Source organism: Myotis nattereri, assembly GCF_964212035.1.
Source record: "Myotis nattereri genome assembly, chromosome: 16".
In the NCBI taxonomy this organism is placed as follows: Eukaryota; Metazoa; Chordata; class Mammalia; order Chiroptera; family Vespertilionidae; genus Myotis; species Myotis nattereri.
In genome coordinates, this window is record NC_138091.1 from 4,199,417 (window position 1) to 4,227,299 (window position 27,883).

Consider the following 27,883-nt stretch of genomic DNA (forward strand, 5'->3'; position numbering starts at 1 on the left):
CTCCGACACTCCCGGCACTTCCTGCAGGCCGTGCCCCAGCTCCACTGTAGCTTCACCACCGGCAGCCCCTCCTGCCGCTTCAGGGGGATGGTGGGAGGAGCAGGCAGGCGAACACCCCGCTCTACGCTCCGGGAGGCCCCGTTCAGTTCCAGCCCCCAGTGACCCTGAACTGAGCAGCCTCCTTGCTCTCAGTGTCCCCAGAAGGGACGTGGGGCGTGAGACGGGGAGAGCCACGAGGTGCTCAGTCGCTGCCTTGTGTCCACTCAGGGGCCTTCGATCTCTTCAGTAATTTGAATGGGACAATTAAAGATGACTTTTCTGAATTTGACAACCTCCGAACGTCAAAAAACACAGGTATGTAAAGGTGGGGTGGTTCCAGAAAGTTCTGCGCACTTGACCGGCCCAGTTACTGCAGAAATAATAACCGGCGTTCAAAGCCCAGCACCTTCACGCACTTCCTGTGCGCTTTGCTCTTGGAGCCAGAAGTGTGTCATCACAAGGATCACACCTCACAGTGGACAGTCCTACGCTGAGTGTCCTTTCACCCGCTCCTTGTCCTGGGCCCATGTTTCCTCTCTGGGCCACCTCCCCCTAAGGCTCATGACTGCCCTGCCCCGCCCCCAGCCCAGAGTGGGACCCCCACCTTCAGGTCTAAGCCATGGTTTCCATTCACCTTCACCCTCCCAGCATCCCACTCCCCAAGGGTGCCAGCTCTTCCAGACTGCGGCTTTGGGCATGTCCCACGCCATCCCCCGGGTCGCGCTCCCGCTCGCCCGTCAGAGCCCCCACCAGGAGACCCACCGTTAAGTCTGCAGGCCCAGCTCTTCCCTGGGTGCCCCTGGCTGGGAGGGGTCAGGTGAGGTGCAGCGTGGCCAGGAGGGAGCAGGAGGAGGCCTGGGTGCCCTCTCCGTGCACCTCGGGGTGGAGCTGGGCGGCCACAGCCTCTCCATGTCAGGGCCGCACCTCGTCACACAGCAACTTCTCTTCTCTCTCTCCTCCCTCAGCTTCTCCCTATTCTCCACTCCTCCCTCCACCTCTCTGCCTCTCCCCTGCTGCAGCCATAGGCCTGGCTGGCCTGGTCTAAGGTACGAGCAGCCTGGCCTCAGCTCAGGGGTCAGAGGCGACGTAGAATGTGCCGCTTCGTGGGGTCTTTGTTTTGCTGCATTCAGACGCCACAGGCTCCAGGAGTCTCTGGTGTGGGCCAGAGTGCAACCGAACTGTCCTTCCGGCCGCGCTCCATGAGGGCAGCCTGGCTGGTGGCGGGGCCTCCATGGACTTGCAGAGCCCGTCCCAGGCATGTTCCTGTCGGAGGAAATTTGGAAAAGCTTATGGGGAGAAAATGAAAATCATCTCTGATTTTTCGCGCCCTCAGCCACTGTTTCCTTCCAGTATGTTCTGAGCTCTTAAATACAGTTCGGCTCACACTGTCGGAGTTGAACCCCGCCTCCCACTCCCATTTTATGGAATAACGGATTGAGAACACGTCCTCATAACATTAAAATCCTTAAGAAAAGATTTCTCATCAGGTAGTGTCTCTGTCCCGCTCAGCAGCAATGTCTTTAATCTTTACTCTGCGGGAGGACGCTAGGTCGGTTGGTTCTGCGGAGGGAAATAATGCCGCGGTGAGCGTGCCCCGCGTGCCCACAGCGCATTACTTCCTGACCGGCTTCTGGGATGGGCACATGCGGGAACGTGCCCATTTCTCAGCGCCCTGCACCACATCGCCCCCTTGCATCTTGGCCCAGCAGCACATGCCCACAGCCTGTCTCTGCACACCCTCTGTTGGCTGGATTTTTAAAAATAATTTGCTCCCTTCTAGCTGTCAAGAAATTCATGCTCATTGTAGAAAATTTACTAGTAGAAAATGAAAACATTAAAAAAACAAATTGTCCTGCCTCGCCACCAGCCCAGAATAGCATCTTACGGAGCTTGAAGGACTGAGCTGTAGACTGTTAGTCCCGCCTCTCATCGGCTGCGAGGAGCCCTCTCCTCATCTGGGCTCTGTCCCTGCACGTGGGCTGGTGGCCCGGAGGCAGGCTCCCACCTGCCCTGTGGCTGCTCCAGCTCCGGGCGGTGGAGACAGCCCTGCAATGAGCATCCCAGCCCCACGGGGAGTTGTGGGTCCGGGCACGTCTGCGTGGCTCGGGACGTCCTGGGCGACTGCCGCGTGGGTGCAGGGGCCGCAGGACCGCCCTCCGCTCACCACACCTGTGTCTGTCGTTGTCTTGTAGCCGAGGCGGTGGCCTCTCTGCCGTCCCAAAAAAGCGGAACTACAAGCCCTGACCCCTTTGAGTCTCAGCCCCGGACCGCGAGCAAGCCCAGCAGCGCCCGGAAAACCCCAGAGTCCTTCCTGGGCCCCAACGCGGCCCTGGTGAACCTGGACTCCCTGGTGACCAGGCCAGCCCCGCCGGCCCAGTCCCTCAACCCTTTCCTGGCCCCAGGTAAGCGGCTGCCCAGCACTCGCGCAGCTGGCGGCTCCTGAGAAGGGGTCGGGGCTGAGGGGGAGTGAAGCAGCCCCTCCTTTCCAGTGGAGACCACTGAGCAGAAGCTGCCCCTGACCTGTGCCCCAGCCAGGGAGAGCCTCCAGCGAGCGCCCGCCCGGTGGTGCCGGGGGTGGGAGTGCAGTTTGCAGCCCATGTCCCGTCAAGTGCAGTGTCACTGGCCCTTCGCTGGGCCATCCTCAGGGACCCAGGGACCCTCACTTCACCCCTGCTGTGGGTTCTGTCTTCCCTGGGGCTGGGAACACGGCGCTCGCGCCCCTCCATTCATTCTCCCTGGGTCGGCGGGGGGCTGTTTAAAGACCTGCGCTTCACTCTCCGCCTCCCTGGGCTACAGGGCAAGCCCCCCGACCCCCTGCTTTAGTGCCCCCGCCCCTCCCAAGTGCTCAGGCCCTCAGCTCCCAGCTGCTGACACTCCTCATGCGGACACCCTGTCCCCTCCTCCCATGGAAGGCACATCTGTCCCTCAGCCCATCCCACAACACTCCCCAGATTCCCGGCGGCCTTGGGCTCCCTGAGGGCAAGAACTTGTCACATTCAAGGGGTGCAGCCCCTGACCTGCCCGCGGTGAAGGGATCTGAAGGCTGGACCATGGCCCCTGATGGGAGCCTATAGAGAAGGACCCAGGACTTGGGGGCAGGGGTTGGGGGCCCGGGGGGTGTGGGGAGCCTTGGTCCTGCCACCCTGCGTCCTGAGACAGGAGGCAGTTACCCCCAGGAGGTGACTCCGGGGCCCTTTGCTCCCTGGAGCTAGATCAGAACCCAGTTTCCAAAGCAACACGAACCCTGTTCCTACCCCAGAAGGGCTCCTGCCACCCCTGCCCAGAGAGCCTGGTGGCCCCGGAGTCCCCCTGGCAGCTGTGGCACCAACGTCTCCTAGGCTTTCAGGGAGGGGCTCGTGGGGTGGGGAAGAGCTGTGCTGCCTGCAACAGGTCTGTCTCAGAGGCTGCAGCCAAGGCCCTGCTGGACCGACATCCAGGCCGTGTCCCAGGCCGCACAGGGGCTTGGGCTGTTGTCATTGGTGGGGTCTGGCTCTAACCCTTCTAAGCTGAGCCTCAAGCGAGTCCCTGTCCTGCTCTGGAGTCTCGGTTTGGTCATCTCTCAAGGGTGATCTGCAGAGCCCACCTCCTGGGGTGACTAGAGGGGGGGCTGGTGCGGGGATGTCGGGGCGCCCTCCCGAGCCTGCCCGCCCCAGTGTGCGGGGCTTTTGTGAGCAGGAGCTGGGCTGACTGGAGACGCAGTTCCGGCAGCTCCGCGCTTGGGGCAGAATATCAACAGGTGTGTTCACTAGATGTGAGATAAATTCTGGAAATGCTGGGAAAGACAGAGCTGCGCCAGTCTCTTGACTGGCAGGACTTGCAGGACTTCTCAGAGCCTTTGGAGAAGGGCACAGCGTGGGGACTGCCACACTCAAGCCACACCTGTGGCTCCCGCCTCCCCCTTTGCTCTTCTCCCTCCCAGGCACCCGTTGTCACAGGGCAGTGCCAGCGGCTGGGAGTCCTGGGCCAGCCCTGCGGAGGAGCTGGGCCCTCCAGCCTGGCACACTCCTGGCACTGCCTCCTTTAGGCTGGTGACCTTGGACAAGTTGCTTGGCTTCTCCAAGTCAGAGCCTTAGTCTCCTCCTGCAAACAGTGGAGATTCGTTCTGTAAGCAGACGTGTCTCCGTGTGCCAGCGGGAACCGGGGCGCACCAGCCCCTGGCCTTGAGGGCGGATGCTGTTCTGACCACCCACTGTCCCTCCTGCTCTCCAGGTGCAGCTGCGGCTTCGGGCCCTGTCAACCCGTTCCAGGTGAACCAGCCCCAGCCGCTGACGCTCAACCAGCTGCGGGGGAGCCCCGTGCTGGGGACCAGCGTGTCCTTCGGGCCTGGCCCAAGTGTGGAGCCCATGGCTGTGGCCTCCATGACCTCCACAGCCTCACACCCAGCTCTCGGGGCCAGCAGTTCCTCCCTGGCGCCATTGGGTCCTGCCACAATGAACATGGTGGGCAGCGTGGGCATCCCCCCAACGGCAGCTCAGGCTACTGGCACAACCAACCCTTTCCTTCTCTAGTGCCCAGGCCTGGGACCCACCCAGAGCAAATGCCCGAGCGCCTGTGCCCAGGACACCAGCCGAGACTCACTGCGGAGCCGTGTCAGGGCCGGGGGTCGGTGCCAAAGGGTCGTCTGTACAGCCCCGTCCTCAGGAGGAGCAGGCGGCGTGCTGAGCCTCAGATCAGGACGGGCTCTGCGCACCTTCCGGCGCCTGCTCACCCTGACCCAGCCCAGGCGCCCTCACCTCCCAAGTGCAGGGTCCTGACTCGGGGGCCGCCGGGCTCTGCGGGGCCTTGGTCAGGGGGCAGGAGTCCTCTGTGTTGCCCTTGCCGTTAGCCTCAGCCTGAGGGTCTCGGGGACACAGCCTCGCCCAGGACCTGGGACGGCCGCCTTGTCTTTGCCCTTCACCCCCAGCCCTGCCGGCCCAGGTGTGGTTGGAAGGAAGTGCTGGCTCCATTAGACACCGACCTTTAGGGGAAGTGGTTGTGCATCTTTTTCTTTGACTCGTGTGAGTTCAAAGTAAACACCACCTGGGACGACTCGCGTGCAGGCCGCTAGAGCGAGCTTTCAGCTAACCTGAGCGTCACCCTCCACGCGGCTCAAGGCTTGTGTATGTTTGCACATGTTTGTTTAGTACAGTTTCATATTTGAGTTTGCAGAATTATCTAACAGTCTTTTTTGGCTAATATTTTTATAACGTGGTTCTTATTTAACTGTCTAGTTTTGATAGAATTTACCAAGTCTGACTGAATTAAGATATTGGCACATGTTATGTTAGTAGTTTAAATTCTCTTATTTATGGTTTTAACTCTATAAGAAAATTTAAATAGGAAGAGACAAAAAAATGCCTTATGGAAAACTAAAGTAAATTCTTTATAGAAAAAAAATTTGAGAGTTTGATTACACTTAAATGATGATGTTTATTTAAAAAAACACTACAACAAAAAAACTCTAGCCTCCAGTTGCCTTTTCCTTTAATTCCCTTTTTTGGTGAATTACCAAACTGATTAACTTTCAGCCTTTTTGGCTAGATGCTAAGAAAGAACTATTTTTCTTACTGATACACCAGCATCAAGAAAGTTAAAGAAAAAATCTAAAGTTTGAATGTGACTCCCATGTTTATCAGCTGATTCCTTTTTGTAACTGAGGGCGTGCATGTTGGCGGGACTTCCGCTCCCGATGGGAGTGTGAGATGGAAGAGACATCTGGGACCACTTGTCTGTGATCTCCTGTCTGATACTCGCTCAGGTGAAGACGGGAGAGGGGAGGCGGAGATGGCCGTTGGCTGGGGGCAGTGGCTCCCTGGAGCTTGTGGCTAAGACGGGCGGGCGAGGGACCAGGGCTGGCCCTGACTCTGCTAACTCCAGACACACAGCACAGACTTAAAACCCATCATCTCTTATTTTGGAGAAGAAAACAGTGATCCTCACCCAGCATAGATATTTAACAAACACGCCCGTGTATTACCTCCTGCCCCTCGCCCAGCCACCACTATAAAAAGTATTAGGTCATAAACTAAGGCCCAGAAAAGATCGGCCTTCCCTAGGGAAGGGGCGTTCTCCTCACATTCCACCGTGGGTGCCCTAGCCCTGGCCCCAGGGCAGCAGGCCACCGGCGGGCCCTCTGAGCCGGGGCCTGGGCCCTGCCTGGCTGTAGGAGGCACGCAGGCCGCGCTGACTGCCTCTGGGCCCCTCGCGTTTCCTGCTTCCCACTCACAGGGCTGCTCCCAGAGGCTCCTGGGCTTCAGGCCGGGCCTGGGGAGGGGGAGGCGGTGGACCGGGGCAGGTGCTCCCCCAGATGCGGCCTGGCCGCCTCCCAGTGCCCCCAGCACGTTGATGCCCCTGCAGTACGGCCCAGGCCGCCTGGACGCCTGCACTGATCATGCCACTGCCAGCCGCTGCACGCGAGCTGCACACAAGCCCTTGCTCCCTCCTGAGGCTCCGGGTGGGGTCACCCCGTTTCCTCAGCCCCAGGGGCCGGTAGCTGGTTTTGAACTTGTGTCACTATTGATACTTATTTACTGTATAAATATAATTTATCATTTGTATCATGATGCGGTCTCTGGCTGTGTACTTCGCCCTCCCCCGTTCTTTATCCATCCCGTGGCACAGGGCGGGTGGGCAGGCCGTGGAGCCAGGCCCTGCCTGGAGCCCAGTTTGGCCTGCAGTTGACAAGGCCACTGTCCCGATGGCCGGAGAGGGACTGGAGGCGGCCTTCAGGACGCTGCTGTGGTGTGCAGGCACGGAGGTGGAGGTGCTGGCCTCGTCTCCTCCTCGCTGGGGCTTGGGGGTGCACTCCCCTGGGGACTTAGGGGCTTGCTTCATTGCCACCAGCTAGCTGCCCCTCCAGAGGCCGCCAGCCAGCCGCACGTCCTCAGGGTGACTCACGGCCGCCGGCTTGGTGGCTGGTGCAGGGCCCTGTCCCCTTCCAGAACCCGTCGTAGGAGGGAGCACAGCAGGGGGAGCATAGGGGCAGGTGGGGAGGGCACGGGGCAGGCCTGCGCTTCTCTTGTGAGGGCCTGGGCCCCAGCCTCTGCTCGGGTCTGCCCGCCACCCACCTTTCCGTGCTGGAACCCTGGCCGTGGACCCTCAGGGAGCAGGGCTTAACAGGGCCCTGGGGCGGGTTTGCAGGGCCGGCAGCAGCTGGGGATCCACTCAGGCAGGTGGGGGGGCCCGGGGGGCTCCTGGTGGGCAGCTCTCCAAGGGGTGTCTGGGGACTCCAGCAGCTTCCATCTGTGCCACTGCCCCTCCCACACACAGCAGAGCGGAGGGTGGGGGACACGACTTCCTCGTCCCCACACCAGAACTGGTCTCGCTTCGGTGCCAGGAAGGAGGAAATGCAGGATCCTTGTGCCCAGGGGGATCGGAAGTGGGTTTGGTTAGCGTGTGGCCAGTCACATGGCCCTCTGGTGTCACCAAGTACTTATTTCGCTGTTTCCCACACACCGATCGCATCCCCTCCCACGGGAGCCGTCCTTGGGCCCCGTCAGCCAGTCACCCGTAGGGCCAGGAGAGAGTGAATGCTGGGTAAGCAGCAGAGTTTGGGGTAGTTAGTTAACAGCAGCAGGTAACGAGCACTCACAACCGTCTTCCCTGGACAGCCTGCTTTCTTCCTGCTGCCCCCCCCCCCCCCCCCCCCGTGTCAGTGCGGGGCCATTGGAGCCAGGCGCCCGCGCCCTGCCCAGCCTGGGACTTGCCCAGGGCCGAGTGACCTACCGGTCAGAAGTCTCACCAGGCCTTTATAGTCAGAGCATGCTTCAGTCTTAGCCCTTCCTGTGTGAGTTCTAGAAGTTTCCTTTTCCAATCTTTTGATAACAGTTTTGGATTCTCTTAATTTCTTGTCACTTTTGCTTGCAAACTGGCCGTTTTGCTGAGCACATCCCTTTGCTGCGGTAGCTTTCAAGTGGCCCCGCACCTGCCTCCTGCCGCTGGCCTGCCCGGGGGAGCACGGTGGTCTCCTCCAGCCTGTCCTGCCGTCCAGGGTTCCGTCCACGTGCTTCCTGCCAGCCCGGCCAGTGCACATTGGCGGGTTTGTTTTGGTTACAGCAGAGGCTCACTCAGATACCAGTTTCCGTGTCAGAATACAGTAGGTGCCACGGGAACCAGTAAGCCCCAGGTTCTTGCTGGCTGGCTGCCATGCTTCTCCCGCACAAAATGCCCCGTGGGAATGTTCTGGCAGCGCCCTCGCCATGTGTCATCCTCAGCAGCTGGCCTCGGGGGCCGTGGGAAAGGACGGGCGAGGGCATCACTCTGAGGGGTTTAAGTGGGTCAGGCCTCTACGTGGTGAGCACCCTCTCGGCCTGTAGTTTCCGAGATGCAGGGCCGGGGAAACGCCGACGTCCCGCGAGCCCAGGAGGAGAGGTGGCCTGTGACAGCCTCGGCCCTGGGGCGCAGCAACAGCAAGGGGTGGGCGCGGGGCGTCTGCCTTGGATGTTCATGGTCACGAGTGGGGAACCTTTCTGCCGAGGGCCACGTGGATATCTGTCACATCATTCACGGGCCGTACAAATTACCAGCTTAAAAATGAGCCTGCTCTCTCTGGTCAGACATTTAATTACCAAACCCCCACTGCCTTGGCAGGGCCAGACCAAGCGATCTCTCGGCCTCAGACAGCCTACGGGCCCGGCGCTCCCACCGCTGGTGTCGCTGGTCACGGGTCCCGGCCACTCCCCCTCCCCCGGCAGGACCACCGGGTCCCCAGCCAACACCCTGCTCTCAGCGGCAGGGGCGGCAGGGCTGGGGCGCGGGCGGGCGGGCGGGCGTTGCCGCGAGTCCGAGGCCGCACGCCGCACACCGCACACCGCACACCGCACCGCACCCCGCACACCGCACCGCACACCGCACCGCACCCCGCACCCCGCACCCCGCACCGCGCACACCGCACCCCGCACCCCGCACACCGCACACCGCACCGCACCCCGCACACCGCACACCGCACCGCACTGCACACCGCACACCGCACTGCACACCGCACCGCGCACCGCACACCGCACACCGCACACCGCACACCGCACCGCACACCGCACACCGCACCGCACACCGCACACCGCACCGCACACCGCACCGCACACCGCACACCGCACCGCACACCGCACCGCACACCGCACACCGCACCGCACACCGCACACCGCACCGCACACCGCACACCGCACCGCACCCCGCACCCCGCACCCCGCACCGCGCACCGCGCACCGCGCACCGCGCACCGCACACCGCACACCGCACACCGCACACCGCACACCACACCGCACACCGCACACCGCAGCTGCACGCATTCGCGGCGGAGACGTTCCTCGGAAGGAGAACACCGGAGGACAGACAGGCTCTGGCGACAAGCAGCTGGCTGTGCCGGGCGTGCCCGCGCCTGCACCGTCCTCCGAAATGCACTGGCAACAGGACGGCTCCGGGCACGGGGGTGAGGGGCCGAGGGAACCCACCGCGAAGTGTGTTAACTGTTTAAACACTAATAATAAAATGTTGAAAAATAGAAAATAAAACCCAAGAGGGTTAACTGCTGTGGGAGCGGCGCTGGCAGCCTGGGCTCCGGCGGCCTGAGGCTGCGCGGACAGGCTCTGGGAGGGACGGGAGGGCCGACGGCGGGCGGGTGCGGAATGGCCGGCGAGGGGCGGAGGCGGGAGAGCAGCGGAGGCCCAGCGCACGTTCTTTGCGGGGCTTCCATCATCGGACACGCGTGGGGGCAGCAGGAGTGGTGCGTGGGGGGGCAGGGGCAGGGCCTCGCACACCCCGGGCATCTCTAGCGCGAAGGCTGGTGGGTGCCAGCGGGGGGGTGGGGGGGGGGGCGGGGAGCGAGCGTCCCATTTCCCCACGGGCCGCAGGCGAGGGCCAGGGAGGCTGAGGGTTTGAGGGGAGGAAAGGTGTGAGCCCCCTCGGCTGCGGCTGCGAGGGGCTCAGGAAGTAGGGGGCCCCGTGGCAGCGACGTGGGGGAGGCCTGGCTCCGGACGTGGTGCGCGCAGCCCTCGCCTGGACGCTGTGTCCAGGACACGGTTGGCCGGGGCAGAGCAGAGCCGGGGGCAGGGCGGGCTGAGGCCAGAGTGGACTGCGTCTGTCCGGGGGGCAAGGCTGAGGTCAGACCCAGCTCTGCAGAAGGTCCTGCCGAGGGGCCTGGCCGGCGGGGGCGGCGGGCTCCCCGGGGGGGCGCGGCGGGAGCTTCCAAAACGCAGCGCCTGCCGGCAGGGCACTCACTGCCTCTCCTCCCTCAGGAGCCAGACAGACACCACCACACAGCCGCCCGGTGTGAACCGATCAAAACTATACCCGGGTTTTTTTGTTTTTTTTGTCGGATTAGCAAAAAATATATTTTTTGGTGGCCACAGAATTTTAGTAATTAGTTTCTATGCCATGGGGTGAAAAAGGTTGAAAATCACTTCTTAGAGACACACGCTTCTCCAAGACTGGCACGGGCCTGGGCGAGCAGAGCCCGCTGCCCGTGGGCGAGGCCTGCCGGGCGGGCGGCACCGTCTGGGAGCGCCCAGTGGAGCTGACGGCCCTGCTTTAGGGTCTCGCCAAGCCCGGTGCTTTCGTGCTGCTGCCACTTACAGTCAGAATGGACACGTACCCCGAGATGGCCTGCAGGCGCGCTCCCCTGTACGGAGGTCATCTGTGCTTCCATAAACCAACGCCCTCCGGGGTCCCCCCCCCACCCCCCACGGGCCTGGCAGTGCTGTGTCACCACGGCGGCCTGCCTGTTAGCACCACCGCACCGGACACCTGGTGACGTGTTGCTCGAGATGGCCCTGCTGGCTTTTTGGTTGGTGGTTAATCTGCACCCGAGGACATTTTCCATGGACTTTTAGAGAGTGGAAGGATGGGGGAGACGAGAAACACCGATGCGAGAGACATCCATAGGTTGCTTCTGCGTGTGCTCCCCGGCCAGGGCTGGGGATCCAGCCTGCAACCGAGATACGCCCCTTGACCTGAGCGGAACCTGGGACCATTCAGTCCACAGCCCGCACGGTACCCACGGAAGCACACTGGCTCGGGCGGATCTTGTCATCTTCACATAAACCTGCAGCCTTATTTGAAAGGGAGAGTGTGTGTCATCAGCTGCGCCTAATGACTGAATTCTAAGCTGGGACAGCGCGGCGGGGTGGTGGCCGAGGGCCTGATGGCGTGGCGGGCTGGAGGGGGGCCCACAGGAAAGGGACTGCCCCCCGGGGAGGGGGTGGGGAGCGCTGGGATATACATCTTAGAGAGGATGCCGCCATTGGTCACGGGAAACGGGCTCTGACCGTGGGTGGCTATTGAGGACACAGGTCAAGTTCACTGCAAGGGGGGAGGCTGAGGAAGACAAGCTGCTCAGTGGCGATGCCATGACAGCCGGAGGAAGACAAGGCCGTGCCCTCTTCGGAGGACATCAGAGGTGAGGTCCGATGGCCCCGAGGCGGAAGCTGAGACGGGGAGTAGGAAGTGCTCACAGGGAGCGAGGGCACAAGCCCCATTTCTCAGCCCCTGGTGCCCCGTGGAGCCTGAGGGCTGAGGGCCGGCGGTGGGAGGCACGGTCCCATCAGCAAGGACGGTGGGAGCCACTGCTGACGGGCTCCAGGCGCAGCGAGTGGGGCGGGAGGCGGAGTTACCCTCTGGTGCTGACAGCAGAGGTACGGGCAGGACAGGCCGTTCCGTGGTCTTAGAACAAGTTCCGATGCAGCGAGGCCGTACAGCGCGGGGGCCTGTAGGAGCCTGGAGCAGGCACTGTGGCTCCCCTTAAATCCTGGGGTGCGGGCTGGGGAGCAGACTGGGCACGCCCCATCCCATCCCACTTGAAGCTGGGGGGCTCAGGTGAGACGGCGCCGGGCAGAGCTCAGCTCAGCCCAGGGTGTTGGGTGCCGCGTGCACCTCCCCTTGCTGTGAGGCGGCCAGGGCTGCGGGGCCTCACCCACCTCCTCCTCACAGGATAGTCTCCCTGTCGCCAAGGGAGGCTGTGATGGGAGCATGACAGGGTGACCAGTGCTTCCTGGGGACGGCAGTGTGACAGGCAGGTCCCGCCCGGCTCAGGCCCAGCGCGTGCGGTGCTGCAGGGGCGAGGCAGCCCAGGCCTGGGTTCTGTGACAAAGCAACCATTTATTTTATGAAAATATCCCCCCCACCCCACCCACCCCCCAACTACACTGGAGCAGGCAGGTGGATCGGCAGTGGCCGCATGGCATTGTGGGAGCCGCTCAGGCTGCACGCTGCTTGGCCAGGCTCACTGCGGGAGGCCCTGGGGCAGGCTGGGCCCCGAGACCCCCTGCATGTCCACAGGCCCAGTGTCGTAGCCCAGCTTCCTCACGTCCTTGGTCACCACGTTGAAGAGGAGAGTGACAAAGCCCTGGGAGCGGACGCGGGTCACTGGGGACAGAGGGGGCGTCAGCCACCGGCCAGAGCCAGGCTGCTCTGGGCCTGTCTCCATGCCGTCGCCTGGCCCAGCCACAGTGCACCCCCGCCCGCTCGGAGAAGCGGGGTGCTCGCTGGCCGACCCACCACTGGGAAGGGGAGGGCTGTTTTGGAGCCAGGCAGAGAGGCATTCTTGTGCTCCGACCAGGCCTGTCTGGGATATACCGAGAACCCGGGCCCCGCCCCACAGCCCCCCGCATCTCCATGCTGTTCCCAGGGGTTCACCTAGTCCCTCCTGGGCTCCGACCTGTCTGCGGGGTCAGGGGTGGGATTGGGGGATCAAGCTTTACCTTCCCGGCCTTCACCCTGAGCCACCACCTTGGGGTCCGTGTACTCAGGCCTCCGTCCCATGAACCAGCTGAGAAGACAGGAAGCCAGGTGAGCCACAGGGCCGGGGCCCACAAACACTAACGTGGGCGCTCTCCTGGCTTCGGAAACCAGCAGCCTCCCCACCACTAGGGGCTGGCCCTGGGCAGACACGCCCCACCTCCCCCGGCCACCTCAGGGGCATCAGAGCTGGCCTGACTGGCCCTGACCCCCACTGAGCCACAGCACCAGCCCCCCGCACTACCCCGCTGGGCGGGCTGCCTGCCCTGGGGGTCACAGGCCTCCCGTGTGGAAGGCGCGAGGTTCCTGCTTCCTGGAGAGGCCGTCCTCAGCCTCCTGGACAGCCGCTGGCCTGCAGGGAGCGGGGTCTGCCCAGCCCAGCCCCCCTGGCGTCCACCCGGTCCAGGCGCCAGCGCCCACTGGCTGCCAGCTCCACTGCTGGTGGGGGAGCGGCCGCCCGGTCTGCCCACAGGCTGCGTGGAAGCCCAGTGGGGGGCGCAGGGGCTCCCAGCCCCAAGGAAGGGGACGGGGGAGGCGGAGCCCAGGTTCCAGCTAGGGCTGACGGGTGAGTCACCGCTCTGTGCCTCAGTTTCTCCATCTGAGGAGCGGGGCTCTAACAGCCCCCACCTCAGAGGCAGGGAAGCAGCCCCACGAGCCTGGCACGACCCACGTGGGAACGCAGAGCGAGCGCCACAGCTTCTCTGAGGACGGTGAGGGCGCTGTGGGCCGGGCGCAAAGCCGGGAAGGGCCGAGCAGGCCGGAGGGCCACGCAGGGGCCAGGTGAAGTGAGCGCTGACCGCAGGCGTGCCTCCGCAGGCTCTAAAGCTTCAGGAAACCCTTCCTTGGTGCTGCGTGAAGCTCAGGTCGGAGGTAGTCGCAGGCTGAATCATGGCCCAAGACATAGGTCCTGGTCCCTGGCCCCTGGGAATGCGGCCTTGTCTGGAAGGACCCTTGCGCAGGTGACTGGGGGAGCTGAGCACGGGCACACTTTGGCCTCCCCTGTGGCCTTCGATGCCACAGAAATGTCCTCGTGAGAGGCAGAGACTGGAGTGGCGTGGCCACGAACCAGGGCAGGCCACAGCCCAGCAACTGGAGGGGGTGGGGAGGGGGGCCCCCCCGAGCCTGGACGGTGCGCAGCCCGCCGACACCTCACAGCTCAGCAGGGATGCTGGCATTTCGGGTTCAGAACTGGAGGAAGTAAACCTGCGGTGTTAAGCCAGCAAGGTGGCGGTAGTTTGTCCGCAGTGGCCAGGGCCACGGCCACGGCCACGGGAGAGTAACACTGGGCAGAAGAGAATGCAAACAGCAGGCCAGCGAAGCTGCGGAGGGACAGCGGAGGCCGCGGGAGAGCCAGGCGCTGGAGAAACTGGGGCAGGCGGAGAGGGGACTGGCCACCCCGGGTCTCGGGCCTGAGCAAAGGGGGCTGCTGGAACTGGGCCCTTGGTGGCCTCCCTGGACCCCTTGTCTGCCTTCACCCCTTAGACCTCTCCCCCGCGGCCTCACCCAGGCCCGAGCTCCTGCCCCGAGGCATCGGGAGGCAAGAGCCTCGACTGTTCTGCGAGCCGAGGCCTGGCCTTCCCAGGGAGCCTCACGAGGAAGCCCGGCCCCCTCGGAGCTGGGAGCTGGGGTGCAGCAGTGCACCCCCGGGCAGGACGGCTGTGGCTCTCACAGCCCTTGACCTTCCTGTGCCCGCTGACAGGCACTGCCCCGCTTCCCCAACAGCCCAGGGGACGGTGCTGTCGCGCCTCCACCCATCATGGCGGCCTCCCTGAGGGGCCTCTAGGGCATGAGGCACCCGCACTCTCCCTTCCCCAGGCCTCAGAACTTAGTGAGGACTTCTCAGTCCTGGCCCAATGCTGTCCCTCCGCCCCAGTCTCCCGGCCCAGCCCACAGGGCAGTGTGCCAGCTGCCGCCCTGGAGCCCAGCTGGTCCTGCACTTCCCCTTGTCCTGCTGGTGAACAGAGGGCCCGGGCCTGCTGACCTGCCGGGGAGCAGCGGTGGCTTATAGCTGAGCTGATAGAGGCTGCTGTCCCCACCCACTGGCCTGTCAGCCAGGGCCTAGCTGGTCCCCCACTCCCACTTGGAGGTGGTGAGGGCCAAGGCCTGAGGCTCAGCCTCCCTTGACATCCCCCACCAGCACTCCCTGCAGGCACTCACCTTGTGAACTTTTGCAGCTTAGATGTAGATTCTGGGACAAACATGGGGATGGTCCTTTTGTGCCTGAAACAGAAGTTTTGACACATGTGCTGAGGGACAGAGAAGCAACGCCGATGCCGGAGCCTCCAGCGAGCGGCCAGCGGCCAGCAGCGGGCAGCCGGGCAGCGCACGGAAGCGGCGTGCCTGCTGTGGCACGAAGCCAGCCTTGCAGAGCTGTACCTCATGAGCCTTTTGTTCTTTTAAGGAGCCAGAAGGATGCTGAGGCTACAAACCTCAAACTGGTGCCCACGTGCCCCTTAGAGCCCTGTCCTCCAAATGTCCACATGCTCTGCCATCTTCAGGGCCCAGCGCGGTGCCCTTCCTCCAGGAAGCCCTGACCAACCCTGGACCTCGGCCCCGCCCTGGTGGCCTGCCCCAGGCCCATCTCACCCTCAGAGCCCGGGGCCTGTCCCCCCCCCTCTCTCCTGGCCTCCGAGTCTGGCCCTTGTTTTAACAGAACTCAGAGCTGACCTCGGCCTGCTCTGTGCGCCAACCCAGTCCACACCCTCCCAGCAGTGCCTGGCAGGGCTGCGCCTCTCCATGGCCACGGCTCTAGGGGCTCCTGAGGGCAGAGCCCACGTGGCCACACGTGTCTGACACTTCCGTGTCCTCTGCTGCAGAGCACTGGGGGTGGGAGAGATGAAGGGCTGCGTGCACTCCAGGCCCTACCTGCCCAGGCCCCTCGGAGTGGGCAGCCCTCAGGATGCCAGCACTCCCTCCACCCTGTGGTGTTCGGGCAGCAGCATGAACCTCGCCTACTTAGGTCCCTTCCAGATGTGGGCTCTGCCCCCCCCACCCAGGCTGAGCTGCCCAGAACCCGGGGCAACAGCACATTCCTGGCCGAGAGGTGAAGTCTGTCCCGGGAAGAGCCCTGCTGATGATGCCAGTTCCTGAGCCAGAGCGGCCCAGTGAGGGACGGGCTGTGCCGGAGGGCAGGAGAGTGAGGGCCTACCTGCCAGGCGAGAAAGGCACGTGCACTGCCCCGTAGCCTCGGACCACGTCGTTCCCGAACACGTCTGGTCCGTACACGCTGAGCACAATCTGTGGCCCTGAGGACAAGGCAGGTCAGCGTGTGGGAACCGTGGGGGAGGTGCAGGCAGAGGGGAGGAGGGTGCTCAAGCCCAGGGCAGAGGCCTGGCAGCAGGTGCAGGCCTGGCACCCCTGCAGCACCAACAGTTCCTGCAGCCCAGGTCCAGGTCCAGGTGAGGGGGACCAGAACCTGCAGGGCAGGCCCCTGGCTTGGCCAACGCCAGAGTCAGAGCCAGGGTGCTGCCCTCCGCCTGTCATCAGACACATGGAAGTGGCTCTGGAGCCCTTTAGGGACGGGCCAGGCGGCTGGTTTCTGTCAGGGGGAGACGTCAGAGAGAAAGCAAGGGCCTTCCTGCACCTCCTATACACACTAGGAATTACACCCAGGCTGGTGGGGCTCAGTACCTAAAGGCTGCTGGTTCGATGCCCGGGTGGCGGGCTGGAACCCTGGTAGGGGCATGCAATATGCAGCTGATGGATATTCACATCAATGTTTCTCTCTCTTCCTCTTTCTAAAAATCAATACAAAATATTAGCAATTACACCTGTTCTGTTTACATCAAGGCATCTCGCCATGGCCCCGATGATGGCAGCGGGGCGGACGCAGTGGGGGCTGACCTGGTGGCCGCTAGCACTAGTCGCAGGCAACTTCCGCCTCGGTGCTCCGCCTCCTTGAGGCCTGGAGGGGCCTGAGGCCGCGTCAGCCAGGGTGGGGCCTGTGTCTGCCCGTCACTAGCTCCAAAGGCCGCCACCGCCCAGCACTTCATGAAGCCACTCCTTTGCCAAAGATGCATCCCGCAGGCGGGCACTTTGGTCGTCCCCTTCTGTGAACTTCGTGTAAGTGAACCTTGGTACCCCGCTTCGCTAACCCAGCATGTTGGGGAGACGCATTCTCATTGGAGGAGCGGGCACTTGTCCTGAGTCTTGGCCACGCGAGCCTGTGGCTCCTGCCCCTTTCCTACAGGACGGGCTTTCTCGCGGGTTTGGAACGGGTGTGAATTCTGCGCTCTCCTCACTCTCTTCTGACCAGAAGCTGTGGACGCCCGTCCCGAGGCCCCCGTCCCGCGGCCTGGCGCCAGCGCCCGTGCTGTCCTCCCGAAGGACGCTGGCTCTTCCCATCGGCATCTGCAGACCCACAGGCATCGGTCTGTGTGTGTAACACAAAGTAGGGGTCTGCTTCCTCTGCCACCCCGTGCACATCCGCTCGTCCCAGCACCGCTTACCAAAGACTCTCACTCACACACACACACTCAACACACTCAACACACACACACTCAACACACACAACACACACACACACACTCAACACACACTCAACACACACACACAACACTCACACACACAACACACACTCAACACACACAAAACACACATACACTCACTCACACTCAACACACACACACACTCAACACTCACACACAAAACACACACTCACTCACACTCAACACACACACACTCAACACACACACAAAACACACACTCACCACACACACTCACATTCAACACACACACACTCAACACACACACACACAAAACACACATACACTCACTCACACTCAACACACACACTCACACTCAACACACACACACAAAACACACACACACTCACACTCAACACACACACTCACACTCAACACACATACACACACACTCAACACTCACACACACACACTCAACACACACAAAACACTCACACTCAACACACACACAAAACACACACTCACACACTCAACACACACACACTCACATTCAACACACACACTCAACACACACACACTCACACTCAACACACACTCACACTCAACACACACACACAAAACACACACACACTCAACACACACACTCAACACTCACACACACACACTCACTCAACACACACTCACTCACAACACACACACACTCAACACACACACAAAACACACACACTCAACACACACACTCACATTCAACACACACTCACACTCAACACACACACACAAAACACACACACTCACTCACACTCAACACACACACACTCACATTCAACACACACTCACATTCAACACACACACACACACACTCAACACACACACACACACTCAACACTCACACACTCACACTCACACACACACATACGCACACACAAAAGACTCTCCCTGCAGCTGGGCAGCGCCAGTCAGTCAGCTGCCTGCAGGCGCCGGTGCGGGCCGGCTCTGTGCTTGTCTGTCTGTCCTGTGCCAACGCTGCTGCCGCAGTCACCGCGCTTTGCAATCAAAGCTGCACATCTGGGACAAGTTATATCTTGATATTTTACGTGTCTCTTTTAAACTATCATTTTCTATTTACTTCTTATACAGAATAGAATATTTATGTATTCTATTTATTCTTACACAAAAAGCAACTGGTTCTTTATTAATCCTATCAACAGTTTGCATGCCAGTGTATCGCCTGATAATTTATTTGTAGGTTACTTTGGACATTCTACATAATCACGTCACCCGTAGATAATTTTGTTCTTCCTCCCCGATTCTTATGCCCTTTATGTGCACAGTGTTGGTGGTAACAAGCACCCTGACCTCAGAGGGCGGTCCTTCGACAGTTCACGAGCAGTGATGTTCCTCCAAGTTTTCGTAGACAGCCTTTATTGGAGTAAGGAAGCTTCGCTCTATTCCTACTTCGCTAAATATTTATCAAGAGTGGATGTTGGCAAAAAAAAAAAGAAAGAATGGATGTTGAGCCCAGCCAGTGAGACTCAGTGGTTGAGCGTCAACTCCTGAACCAGGTCATGGCTTGCACTGTCAGGGCACATACCCAGGCATCTCGCCATCGCTTGATCTCCAGTGGGGGCCGTGCAGGAGGCAGCTGATCAATGATTCTCTCTCATCATTGATGTCTCCATCTCTCTCTCCCTCTCCCTTCCTCTCTGAAATCAATAAAAAGGATGGATACTGAAATTCATTACACTTTCTTCATTCATGGGGGTGATCATGACTTTCCAATGTGGTAGATCACACTGGTTTATTTTAGATGCTAGGTGAGCTTTGTATTTCTAAAATAAACACTACTTGCTCATGTATTATCATCTTCTGTATTCTGCTAGATTCAGTTTGTAAATATTTTGGTCAAGTCTGGCATGGACAGGGGCTGGGCTGAGTTCTGCATACTGATTCTTGGCCCCTGAACCAGGGAGGCTGTCAAGTCTTGATACTCACCCTGGCCAACTTGCTCAGTGGTTAGTGTCAGCCTGCACACCAAAATGTGTTGGGTTTGATTCCCGGTCAAGGGCATGTACCTGGGTTGCAGGTTCACCAGTCGATGTGACTCTCATATAGTTGTTTCGCTCCCCCCCCCCCCCGCCCCCCGCCCCGCACCTTTCAGTCACCTTGTTGGACTGGTTTTCTCCTAGATCCTGGCCTGGTAACACACTACTTGCTTGCCACCTGATGCCTTCAAGGGGCTGTGTCGTCTTTTTGCCTTTTAGTGTTTGACTTGCCTCTCTGAGCTGTCCTCAGCCAGAGGACGTGGTCACTCTCTGGGCCCCGCTCGAGGAAGCCACGGAAGTTTACTGCTCGTGAGGATGACGGCAGGAGGGCGGTCCCTGCCCAGGCGGCCGCCAGGCAGCCCTACTCCAGACCCCCTGCCCCGGGAGCCCGGCCCGGCCCCTGCAGCAGGAGGCTGGGACTGTGACGTCGAGTGGCCCTGAAGGTAAATCAGCTGCTGGGACGGCCAGAAGCCAGGGACGGCTTTTGAGTCAGTTTCCTAACCTGGGGAAAGCACGGAGAGTGATGTGCCCATGACAGAACGGGCCCCCCACAGGGCCTCGCACACAGCAGGCGGGAGGGGGCCCTGGAGGCTGCGGGAGCCCGCCAGCACTCCAGACCCCCAGCCTGGGCGCCGCTCTGCCCTTCAGCGCACCGAGTGGCCCGGGCTTCCGGCTGGGGCTGCCCCCGACTCACTCTGAACCTCGTGGAGATGAACTGGGTGGGAGGGGGAAGAATGCAGGGAAGCAGCCAGATGGCACGGTATCAGGCTGGTGCAAGGGCCCAGCTGATGGACGTGGTGGGCAGGAGGCTGAGGCTGAGACTGCCCTGGGGTGCCCGCCCCCCGCAGGGCCCCTGCAGACTCACAGCCGAAGGGGTTGGTGCTTTTGAAGGTGACGTCGATGGGGAAGTTCCACACCAGCGCTTGCCGCACGTCTCGGCTCTTCGATGTGATCTGGGAGATCCCCTCCTCCAGCCCCTGAGGACAGACACCGACCTGTGTCCAGCGCCAGCAGCCATGCCTCCCCTCCCCCGGGCAGGCAGCTGGGAGGGCTGGTTTTTCACTATCTTCTGCCAAAGCACTAACTTCCAAACCAAAGGAACGCAGAGCCGCTGAGCCTGCACCTCCCTGGACGGGCACCTTCAGGGCCGCCTCTGCCCTCCCTCCAGCGGCAGCCTCTCCTCAGCACCAGCGGCCCCGCCCGCCCAGCGCCAAGCAGGTGCCTTCTTTTCTCCACACAAAACACCTGCCTGACCACTTCCTCCCCAGCAGGCGGGAGGGCTCCCCTTCGGAGCAACCTGGAAAGGGCTGTCCAGACCCCGGGCTCCAAGGCCTTCGTTTTTCCTTCCTGAACCCGCGCCAGTCTGACTGCGGGCCCCTCCCCCCAAGGGCTTTGTAAATACCAGTGACCTCGGCATCTGGTGACGTCTCCTCCTCATTTTGTCTGGCCACTGCCAGCCTGACACGGCCACGTCCTCCCCGTCCCCCACCTGCCTTCTGTCTCCCGCGGCCCCTGCCCCTCTGCTCCTGCAGCCTCCTTCCTGCGGGAGCACCTCGAGGCTCAGTCTGGATGCTTCTCTCTGCACCTGGGTCCTCGTCAGCCTGAGGTTTCACTGTGGTTCGTGTTTACGATTCCTAAGCCCATCCCCTCCAGCCTGGTCCTGCCTCTGAGCTCCGGATCGGCATGCCCTGTCTCCACCTGGGCGGCTAGTGGGAACCGTCACACACGCCAGGCCCAGCTCGGGAGAGATCTCCAGTCCGTCTACCCACAGCCCCAGCGCCCCAGCTCTCAGTGTGGCGCTGCTCTTTCTTTAAACCCTCACCCGAGGGTATTGTTGCCACTGGTTTCTAGAGTGGAAGGAGGGAGGGAGAGAGAAGCATCAATTGGTTGCCTGTGCAGCGGGGGCTGGGGAACCGAGGTACATGCCCTTGACCAGGAATAGAACCGGCAACCCTTTGGTCTACGGGCAGACGCTCTAAGCACTGGGCCAAACCAGCCAGGGCAAGGGTGGTGTTCCTCTTAACTCCTCTTTTTCTCATGCCCACATCTGCCCAACAGGAAAACCTGTTGGCACTACCTTCTAAATATACTTGAAATGCAACCACCTCTCACCCCCTCCACTGCCTCACCCGTCCTCCCGCCCTCGCCCGTCCACCCGCCCTCACCCGTCCACCCTGCCCTCGCCCGTCCACCTGTCCTCACCCGTCCACCCTGCCCTCACCCGTCCACCCTGCCCTCGCCCGTCCACCCGCCCTCACCCGTCCACCCTGCCCGTCCACCCTGCCCTCACCCGTCCACCCGCCCTTACCCGTCCACCCTGCCCATCCACCCTGCCCTCACCCGTCCACCCTGCCCGTCCACCCTGCCCTCACCCGTCCACCCTGCCCTCGCCCGTCCACCCTGCCCGTCCACCCGCCCTTGCCCGTCCACCCGCCCTTGCCCGTCCACCCTGCCCTCGCCCGTCCACCCTGCCCTCGCCCGTCCACCCGCCCTCACCCGTCCACCCGCTCTCGCCCGTCCACCCGCCCTCGGCCGTCCACCCTGCCCTCGCCCGTCCACCCGCCCTCACCCATCCTCCCTGCCCTCGCCCGTCCTCCCTGCCCTCGCCTGTCCACCCGCCCTCAACCCACCTGCTTAGAGCTGATGGGTCCCTGCTTTGGCCCTGGTTCCCCACAGTCTACTCCCAGCAAAGAGTCCGAGTCTCTTTTAGGAACACAGGTCAGAGTCCCTTCTCTCTGCTCACAGCTCTTGGAGGGAGCCCTAGTGCCCCCGGGGAAGGTCAATGGTCCTTCTGCTGAACTACCATCTCCTCTAAGATCTCCCTGGGCCTGCTGTCCCCAGCCCCCTCCCTGCTCACAGTCCACCCCACTCCCACCCCACACCGCCTCCTCCCTGCTCCCACCCCGCACCGCCTCCTCCCTGCTCCCACCCCACACCGCCTCCTCCCTGCTCCCACCCCACACCGCCTCCTCCCTGCTCCCACCCCACACCTCTTCCTCCCTGCTCCCACCCCGCACCGCCTCCTCCCTGCTCCCACCCCACACCGCCTCCTCCCTGCTCCCACCCCACACCGCCTCCTCCCTGCTCCCACCCCACACCGCCTCCTCCCTGCTCACTGTCCACCCCACACCGCCTCCTCCCTGCTCACTGTCCACCCCGCACCGCCTCCTCCCTGCTCCCACCCCACACCCCCTCCTCCCTGCTCCCACCCCACACCGCCTCCTCCCTGCTCCCACCCCACACCCCCTCCTCCCTGCTCCCACCCCACACCCCCTCCTCCCTGCTCCCACCCCACACCCCCTCCTCCCTGCTCCCACCCCACACCCCCTCCTCCCTGCTCCCACCCCACACCCCCTCCTCCCTGCTCCCACCCCACACCCCCTCCTCCCTGCTCCCACCCCACACCCCCTCCTCCCTGCTCCCACCCCACACCCCCTCCTCCCTGCTCCCACCCCACACCCCCTCCTCCCTGCTCCCACCCCACACCCCCTCCTCCCTGCTCCCACCCCACACCCCCTCCTCCCTGCTCCCACCCCACACCCCTTCCTCCCTGCTCCCACCCCACACCGCCTCCTCCCTGCTCCCACCCCACACCGCCTCCTCCCTGCTCCCACCCCACACCGCCTCCTCCCTGCTCCCACCCCACACCCCTTCCTCCCTGCTCCCACCCCACACCGCCTCCTCCCTGCTCCCACCCCACACCGCCTCCTCCCTGCTCCCACCCCACACCGCCTCCTCCCTGCTCCCACCCCACACCCCCTCCTCCCTGCTCCCACCCCACACCGCCTCCTCCCTGCTCCCACCCCACACCGCCTCCTCCCTGCTCCCACCCCACACCGCCTCCTCCCTGCTCCCACCCCACACCCCCTCCTCCCTGCTCCCACCCCACACCGCCTCCTCCCTGCTCCCACCCCGCACCGCCTCCTCCCTGCTCCCACCCCACACCCCTTCCTCCCTGCTCCCACCCCACACCGCCTCCTCCCTGCTCCCACCCCACACCCCTTCCTCCCTGCTCCCACCCCACACCCCCTCCTCCCTGCTCCCACCCCACACCGCCTCCTCCCTGCTCCCACCCCACACCCCCTTCTCCCTGCTCCCACCCCACACCGCCTCCTCCCTGCTCCCACCCCACACCCCTTCCTCCCTGCTCCCACCCCACACCCCCTCCTCCCTGCTCCCACCCCACACCGCCTCCTCCCTGCTCCCACCCCACACCGCCTCCTCCCTGCTCCCACCCCACACCCCTTCCTCCCTGCTCCCACCCCACACCCCCTCCTCCCTGCTCCCACCCCACACCGCCTCCTCCCTGCTCCCACCCCACACCCCCTCCTCCCTGCTCCCACCCCACACCCCCTCCTCCCTGCTCCCACCCCACACCCCTCCTCCCTGCTCCCACCCCACACCCCTTCCTCCCTGCTCCCACCCCACACCCCCTCCTCCCTGCTCCCACCCCACACCCCCTCCTCCCTGCTCCCACCCCACACCCCTTCCTCCCTGCTCCCACCCCACACCCCCTCCTCCCTGCTCCCACCCCACACCCCCTCCTCCCTGCTCCCACCCCACACCCCTCCTCCCTGCTCCCACCCCACACCGCCTCCTCCCTGCTCACTGTCCACCCCACACCGCCTCCTCCCTGCTCCCACCCCACACCCCCTCCTCCCTGCTCCCACCCCACACCCCCTCCTCCCTGCTCCCACCCCACACCTCTTCCTCCCTGCTCCCACCCCGCACCGCCTCCTCCCTGCTCCCACCCCACACCGCCTCCTCCCTGCTCCCACCCCACACCCCCTCCTCCCTGCTCCCACCCCACACCGCCTCCTCCCTGCTCCCACCCCACACCGCCTCCTCCCTGCTCCCACCCCGCACCCCCTCCTCCCTGCTCCCACCCCACACCGCCTCCTCCCTGCTCCCACCCCACACCCCCTCCTCCCTGCTCCCACCCCACACCCCCTCCTCCCTGCTCCCACCCCCCAACCCGCCTCCTCCCTGCTCCCACCCCACACTGCCTCCTCCCTGTCCCCACGCGCCAGGCACTCCTGCCCCAGGGCCCTTGCCCTGCTCCTTCTCCCTGGCACGCTGTGGCCACAAATGCCACATGGACTGTCCCCTTACTTCCTTCAGGTCTTTCCTGGAAAGTTCCCTCTCAGCGAGGCCTCGCCTCACCACCGATCTAGATTCGTCTCCCTACCCACGCCCCCCAGCTCCCCTCCTAACTTGGTTTTCTCCTCGGCACTCGACTTGCTAACATGCTACTCGCTGTCTGTCCCCAGAATGTGCACCCAGGAGACGGGGCCGGCCGCCCCACACCAGGGCCTCACGAAGCCGCCAGTCAGCGGCCCACGGAGCCAGCCCTGTCTGCTCGGCTCTGCGAGGAGAAAGCGATCCGAGAGGTGAAGGACACTTGCCTCCATTTCCTCAACCGCCCGGAGGGTCACAGGAGCGCTGCCAGCAGCAGGCGGGGAGCGGCCGCGGGCCTGGCCTGGGGGAGACAGGCGGGCCCCTGGGAAGTCCTGCAGGGAGGGCTCCGGAGTCCGCACAGGCTGAGGAGGCCAGACCATGCAGGACCGGCCCAGGATGTCCACAGCTCAGGCCGGCATTCCGGCCGCCTGCACCGCCCGGGATCGGGGCGTGGGCAGGCACGGCCGTGGGGAGGGCGGGAGCGGAACAGTGGTGTCTGCGTTCCCCACTCCAGCCTCACCAGGAACAGGCCCCTGTGGGACCCGCTCTGAACGGTGTCTGTCTTCCCAATGGTTCTGAACTGGGAGGGAAGGGGTGTGTCCGGCCTTCAGAGCCTCCAGGTCCCAAGGCGTGAGGTGGGCCGGGCCACTTACCGCGGTGGGGGCCCAGTCCTGGCCGTACACGAAGCAGTACTTGCAGTAGAGGTCATCGTACTCGGGAAACTGCGGAAACACAGGCGGGGTGTTCGGGAAGGCACGCGGCAGCCATGTGCAGGCCACGCAGGCACGGCCCATGGCAGTTCTGAGCTGGAGACACTGGGTGGGGCCGGAGCGACGGCAGCGGTGTGGACATGGGGCTCAGCGGCTGGGGCGTGGGGCGTGGAGTCCGAGGGAGAGTCCCACCGCGACCCCCGGGCCTCAGCTGGTTCTCCTGCGGACGGGCCTTCCCCAGCCCTGCACCCCCCAGCCCTGCACCCCCCAGCCCTGCACCCCCCAGCCCTGCACCCCCCAGCCCTGCACCCCCCAGCCCTGCACCCGGCAACTCCCGCTCATCCTTCCGCAGCCGCCAGGGAGGCGCCCTAACTTCCCCGCCAGCGTGAGGGCCACCTCGGCTCCTGTGGCCCCTGGGCTTCCCTCCACCAAAGCGCCTGCCTGTTCATTCCTGTGGCCCCCATGGGGCTGTGAGCAAGGGGCAGGCTGACGGCTTTCTGCGGCCCCAGCGCGGGCACGGGGTGGGCACAGAGGAGCCGGGAGGAAACGGTGCCGGACGGCAAGGCGGGGCCCCGGGGCTGTGAGGACCCCGCATGGGCACGGCCGCAGCTGAAGCCTGGGGGGGGGGGGGGCGCGAGCTGAGCGGTGCCGAGAGCGGGGCACATGGCCGAGCCCAGGGGAGGGTAGCCGAGCTCTGCGCCACAAAGACCCGGCTCAAACCCCAGCTTTGCCGCTTCCTTTGGGCAAGTTTTCCCATCTGTCAATTGCGGGCTAGTGATACCTACTGCCCAGGGCCACTGTGAGGGCTGAGTGAGCGGCGCTGTGCACGGAGCTGGGCACATGCAAACGCCTGGGGAACTTTTAAGAAATTTATACACACACACACACACACACACATATATATAAACAAATGGTTCGTGTCATGTGGGGGAGGGGCAGGGAGTAGCGTCCCTTTGCGCCCGGCAGACACGTCCTCCCTGGATCATTCAAAGACACCGCCCACGCAGGGTCAGTCATCACATCACCGCCATTCCCGCCCCGGTTCAGGGGGATCTGGGCGCTCAGGGCGCGCGGGGCCGGGCGGGGCGCGACGCCTCGGGCGCCATCCCCCGAGGACAAGGCCCAGGGCAGCTCCGCCGGGCCCACCCCCATGAGGCTCCTCAACGAAGCGCGCACGACCCGAGCCCGGGCCCGACCTGGCCGAGGCTCGCGGTGCGGCTCTCCGTGTCTCACACCCGCGCGTCAGGTTTGCGGGTGTCCGGCAACCGCGCGCCAAGCTTCCCAAACGCCGGCCCCGCCCCCGCCGAACTGAGGAATGATGAGCCTCTTCGGCGCGGGGGCGGCCCCGGGGCTCTTGGGGGGCGGGCCCGGTCGGGACCCTGGCCGCTCACCTGGGCGCTCTCCACCTGCCCGCTGACCATAAGCAGGAAGACGCTGGGGCCCGCGGCCGCCATCGCCGGGGGCGCGGGGAATACCACCCGGGTGGCGCGCGCACTTGCTAAGAGGCGCCCTAGTTGCCCTGGAAACAGACGGCGTGGCACGCGGGCATGCGTCTGAGGCGCGGGACCTTCTGCGCAGGCGCGTGGGCGTAAGCGTGGGCGTGGCGGCGGTGCGCAGGCGCAGGGGCGGCTCTCCTCGGGAATGCTGGGAGAGTCTGCGCGGGGCGGAGGGAGAAGGCGGCGTGGTGCGTCGTGGGGGAGTCCGCTCGGCCTTGGCCCGCGAGCCCCACGCCGAGGCGCGCCGACTGGGCAGGACTTCGGGGCCAAGCGGCGCAGCAGCCACGGGCCACGAGGCGGCGCTGTGGCCACCGCGAGGCCGGGCGCGGGGCGGTCCAGCGCGAGCTGGTGCTGGAAGCTGGGCGCCGCCCGGCCTGAGGAGCACCGGCAGCGCCCGTTGTGGCTTCTGAGACCTTCATCTCAAAAAGTTTATTATTGTTGTTTAATGGCTGCACGCTACTTTTCAAGAGGAGCACTCTGTCTTTGCTTTTTTAAATCCTCCCCTGAGTGTTACCAAACCCAAGGGGTTTGCTGCTTGGGGTGCTCTGTTCAAAAGCAAGACATAGTTGTCGCAAGGAGGTTCGCTCACTTGCAGCAAGTCAAGGAGACAGGGTGCACCGCACAGCTCTGCTTACACACTGCTTGGCCAACTACATGTTGCGTTCTTCCTTGCAGTTGTCTATACGTATCAGGTTGGGTTCCTGTCCAGCTCATCCTGTTCCCAGCTGGGCTGCAAAATACTGTGCTGCATGTTAGCATTCTGCACGAATAGCATTTAATAAGAATGGCCAGGCTCCTATCCTGTCTAACACAGGGGTGAGCACTCCAGACAGCGCACAGGAAATGCGAAGGTCCCGAGGTGACATATACTTGGGGAGCCTGCAGCCTGCTTGCCCGGGCTCACAGGACGCAACTTGCCTTCAGTGGGGTCATGGTGGTGGCGTGAAGTCAGCCATGGAGGAAATATTTACACCATGAAAATCAGCAAATGCTAAAACCAGGGCTTTTGACTTTTTATATTTTATTTTTTATATTAATAAATCTTTATTGTTCAGATTATTACAGTTGTTCCTCTTCCCCCCCCATAGCTCCCCTCCACCCTGTTCCCACCCCACCCTCTGCTCTTACCCCCCCCCCACTGTCCTCATCCATAGGTGTATGATTTTTGTCCAGTCTCTTCCCGCACCCCCCATACCCATTCCCCCCCCCACCCCAGAGTAGTGAGTCCACTCCTTTCTATGCCCCTGATTCTATTATATTCACCAGTTTATTCTGTTCGTCAGATTTTT

General features: G+C 63.1%; 2 protein-coding genes across 4 annotated transcripts in view; one reads left to right on the top strand and one right to left on the bottom strand.

Annotated features, from left to right (window-relative positions):
* The window catches only part of EPN2 (epsin 2), an 88,698-nt gene extending 82,117 nt beyond the window's left edge, over nucleotides 1-6,581 (top strand). For both annotated transcript variants that reach the window (XM_081110782.1, XM_081110783.1), the window contains 3 exons: nucleotides 268-354; nucleotides 2,232-2,441; nucleotides 4,249-6,581. In XM_081110782.1, the coding sequence (XP_080966908.1) occupies nucleotides 268-354; nucleotides 2,232-2,441; nucleotides 4,249-4,547 (596 nt within the window). In that variant the 3' untranslated portion in view covers nucleotides 4,548-6,581. The remainder of the gene's footprint in view (nucleotides 1-267; nucleotides 355-2,231; nucleotides 2,442-4,248) is intronic.
* A 5,506-nt stretch (nucleotides 6,582-12,087) lies between these two features.
* B9D1 (B9 domain containing 1) lies at nucleotides 12,088-26,668 on the bottom strand. 2 transcript variants are annotated; one of them, XM_081110785.1, is made up of 7 exons: nucleotides 26,490-26,648; nucleotides 25,042-25,110; nucleotides 20,076-20,187; nucleotides 15,893-15,989; nucleotides 14,902-14,964; nucleotides 12,708-12,775; nucleotides 12,088-12,372 (listed from the first exon to the last, which is right to left on the bottom strand). In XM_081110785.1, the coding sequence occupies exons 1-7, from the start codon at nucleotides 26,550-26,552 to the stop codon at nucleotides 12,230-12,232; spliced, it is 615 nt and encodes a 204-aa protein (XP_080966911.1). In that variant the 5' UTR covers nucleotides 26,553-26,648; the 3' UTR covers nucleotides 12,088-12,229. The 2 variants fall into 2 exon arrangements, with proteins under 2 accessions (XP_080966911.1, XP_080966912.1); XM_081110786.1 differs by lacking the exons at nucleotides 12,088-12,372; nucleotides 15,893-15,989 and having other exon boundaries at nucleotides 12,503-12,775; nucleotides 26,490-26,668.
* Nucleotides 26,669-27,883: the final 1,215 nt, after the last annotated feature.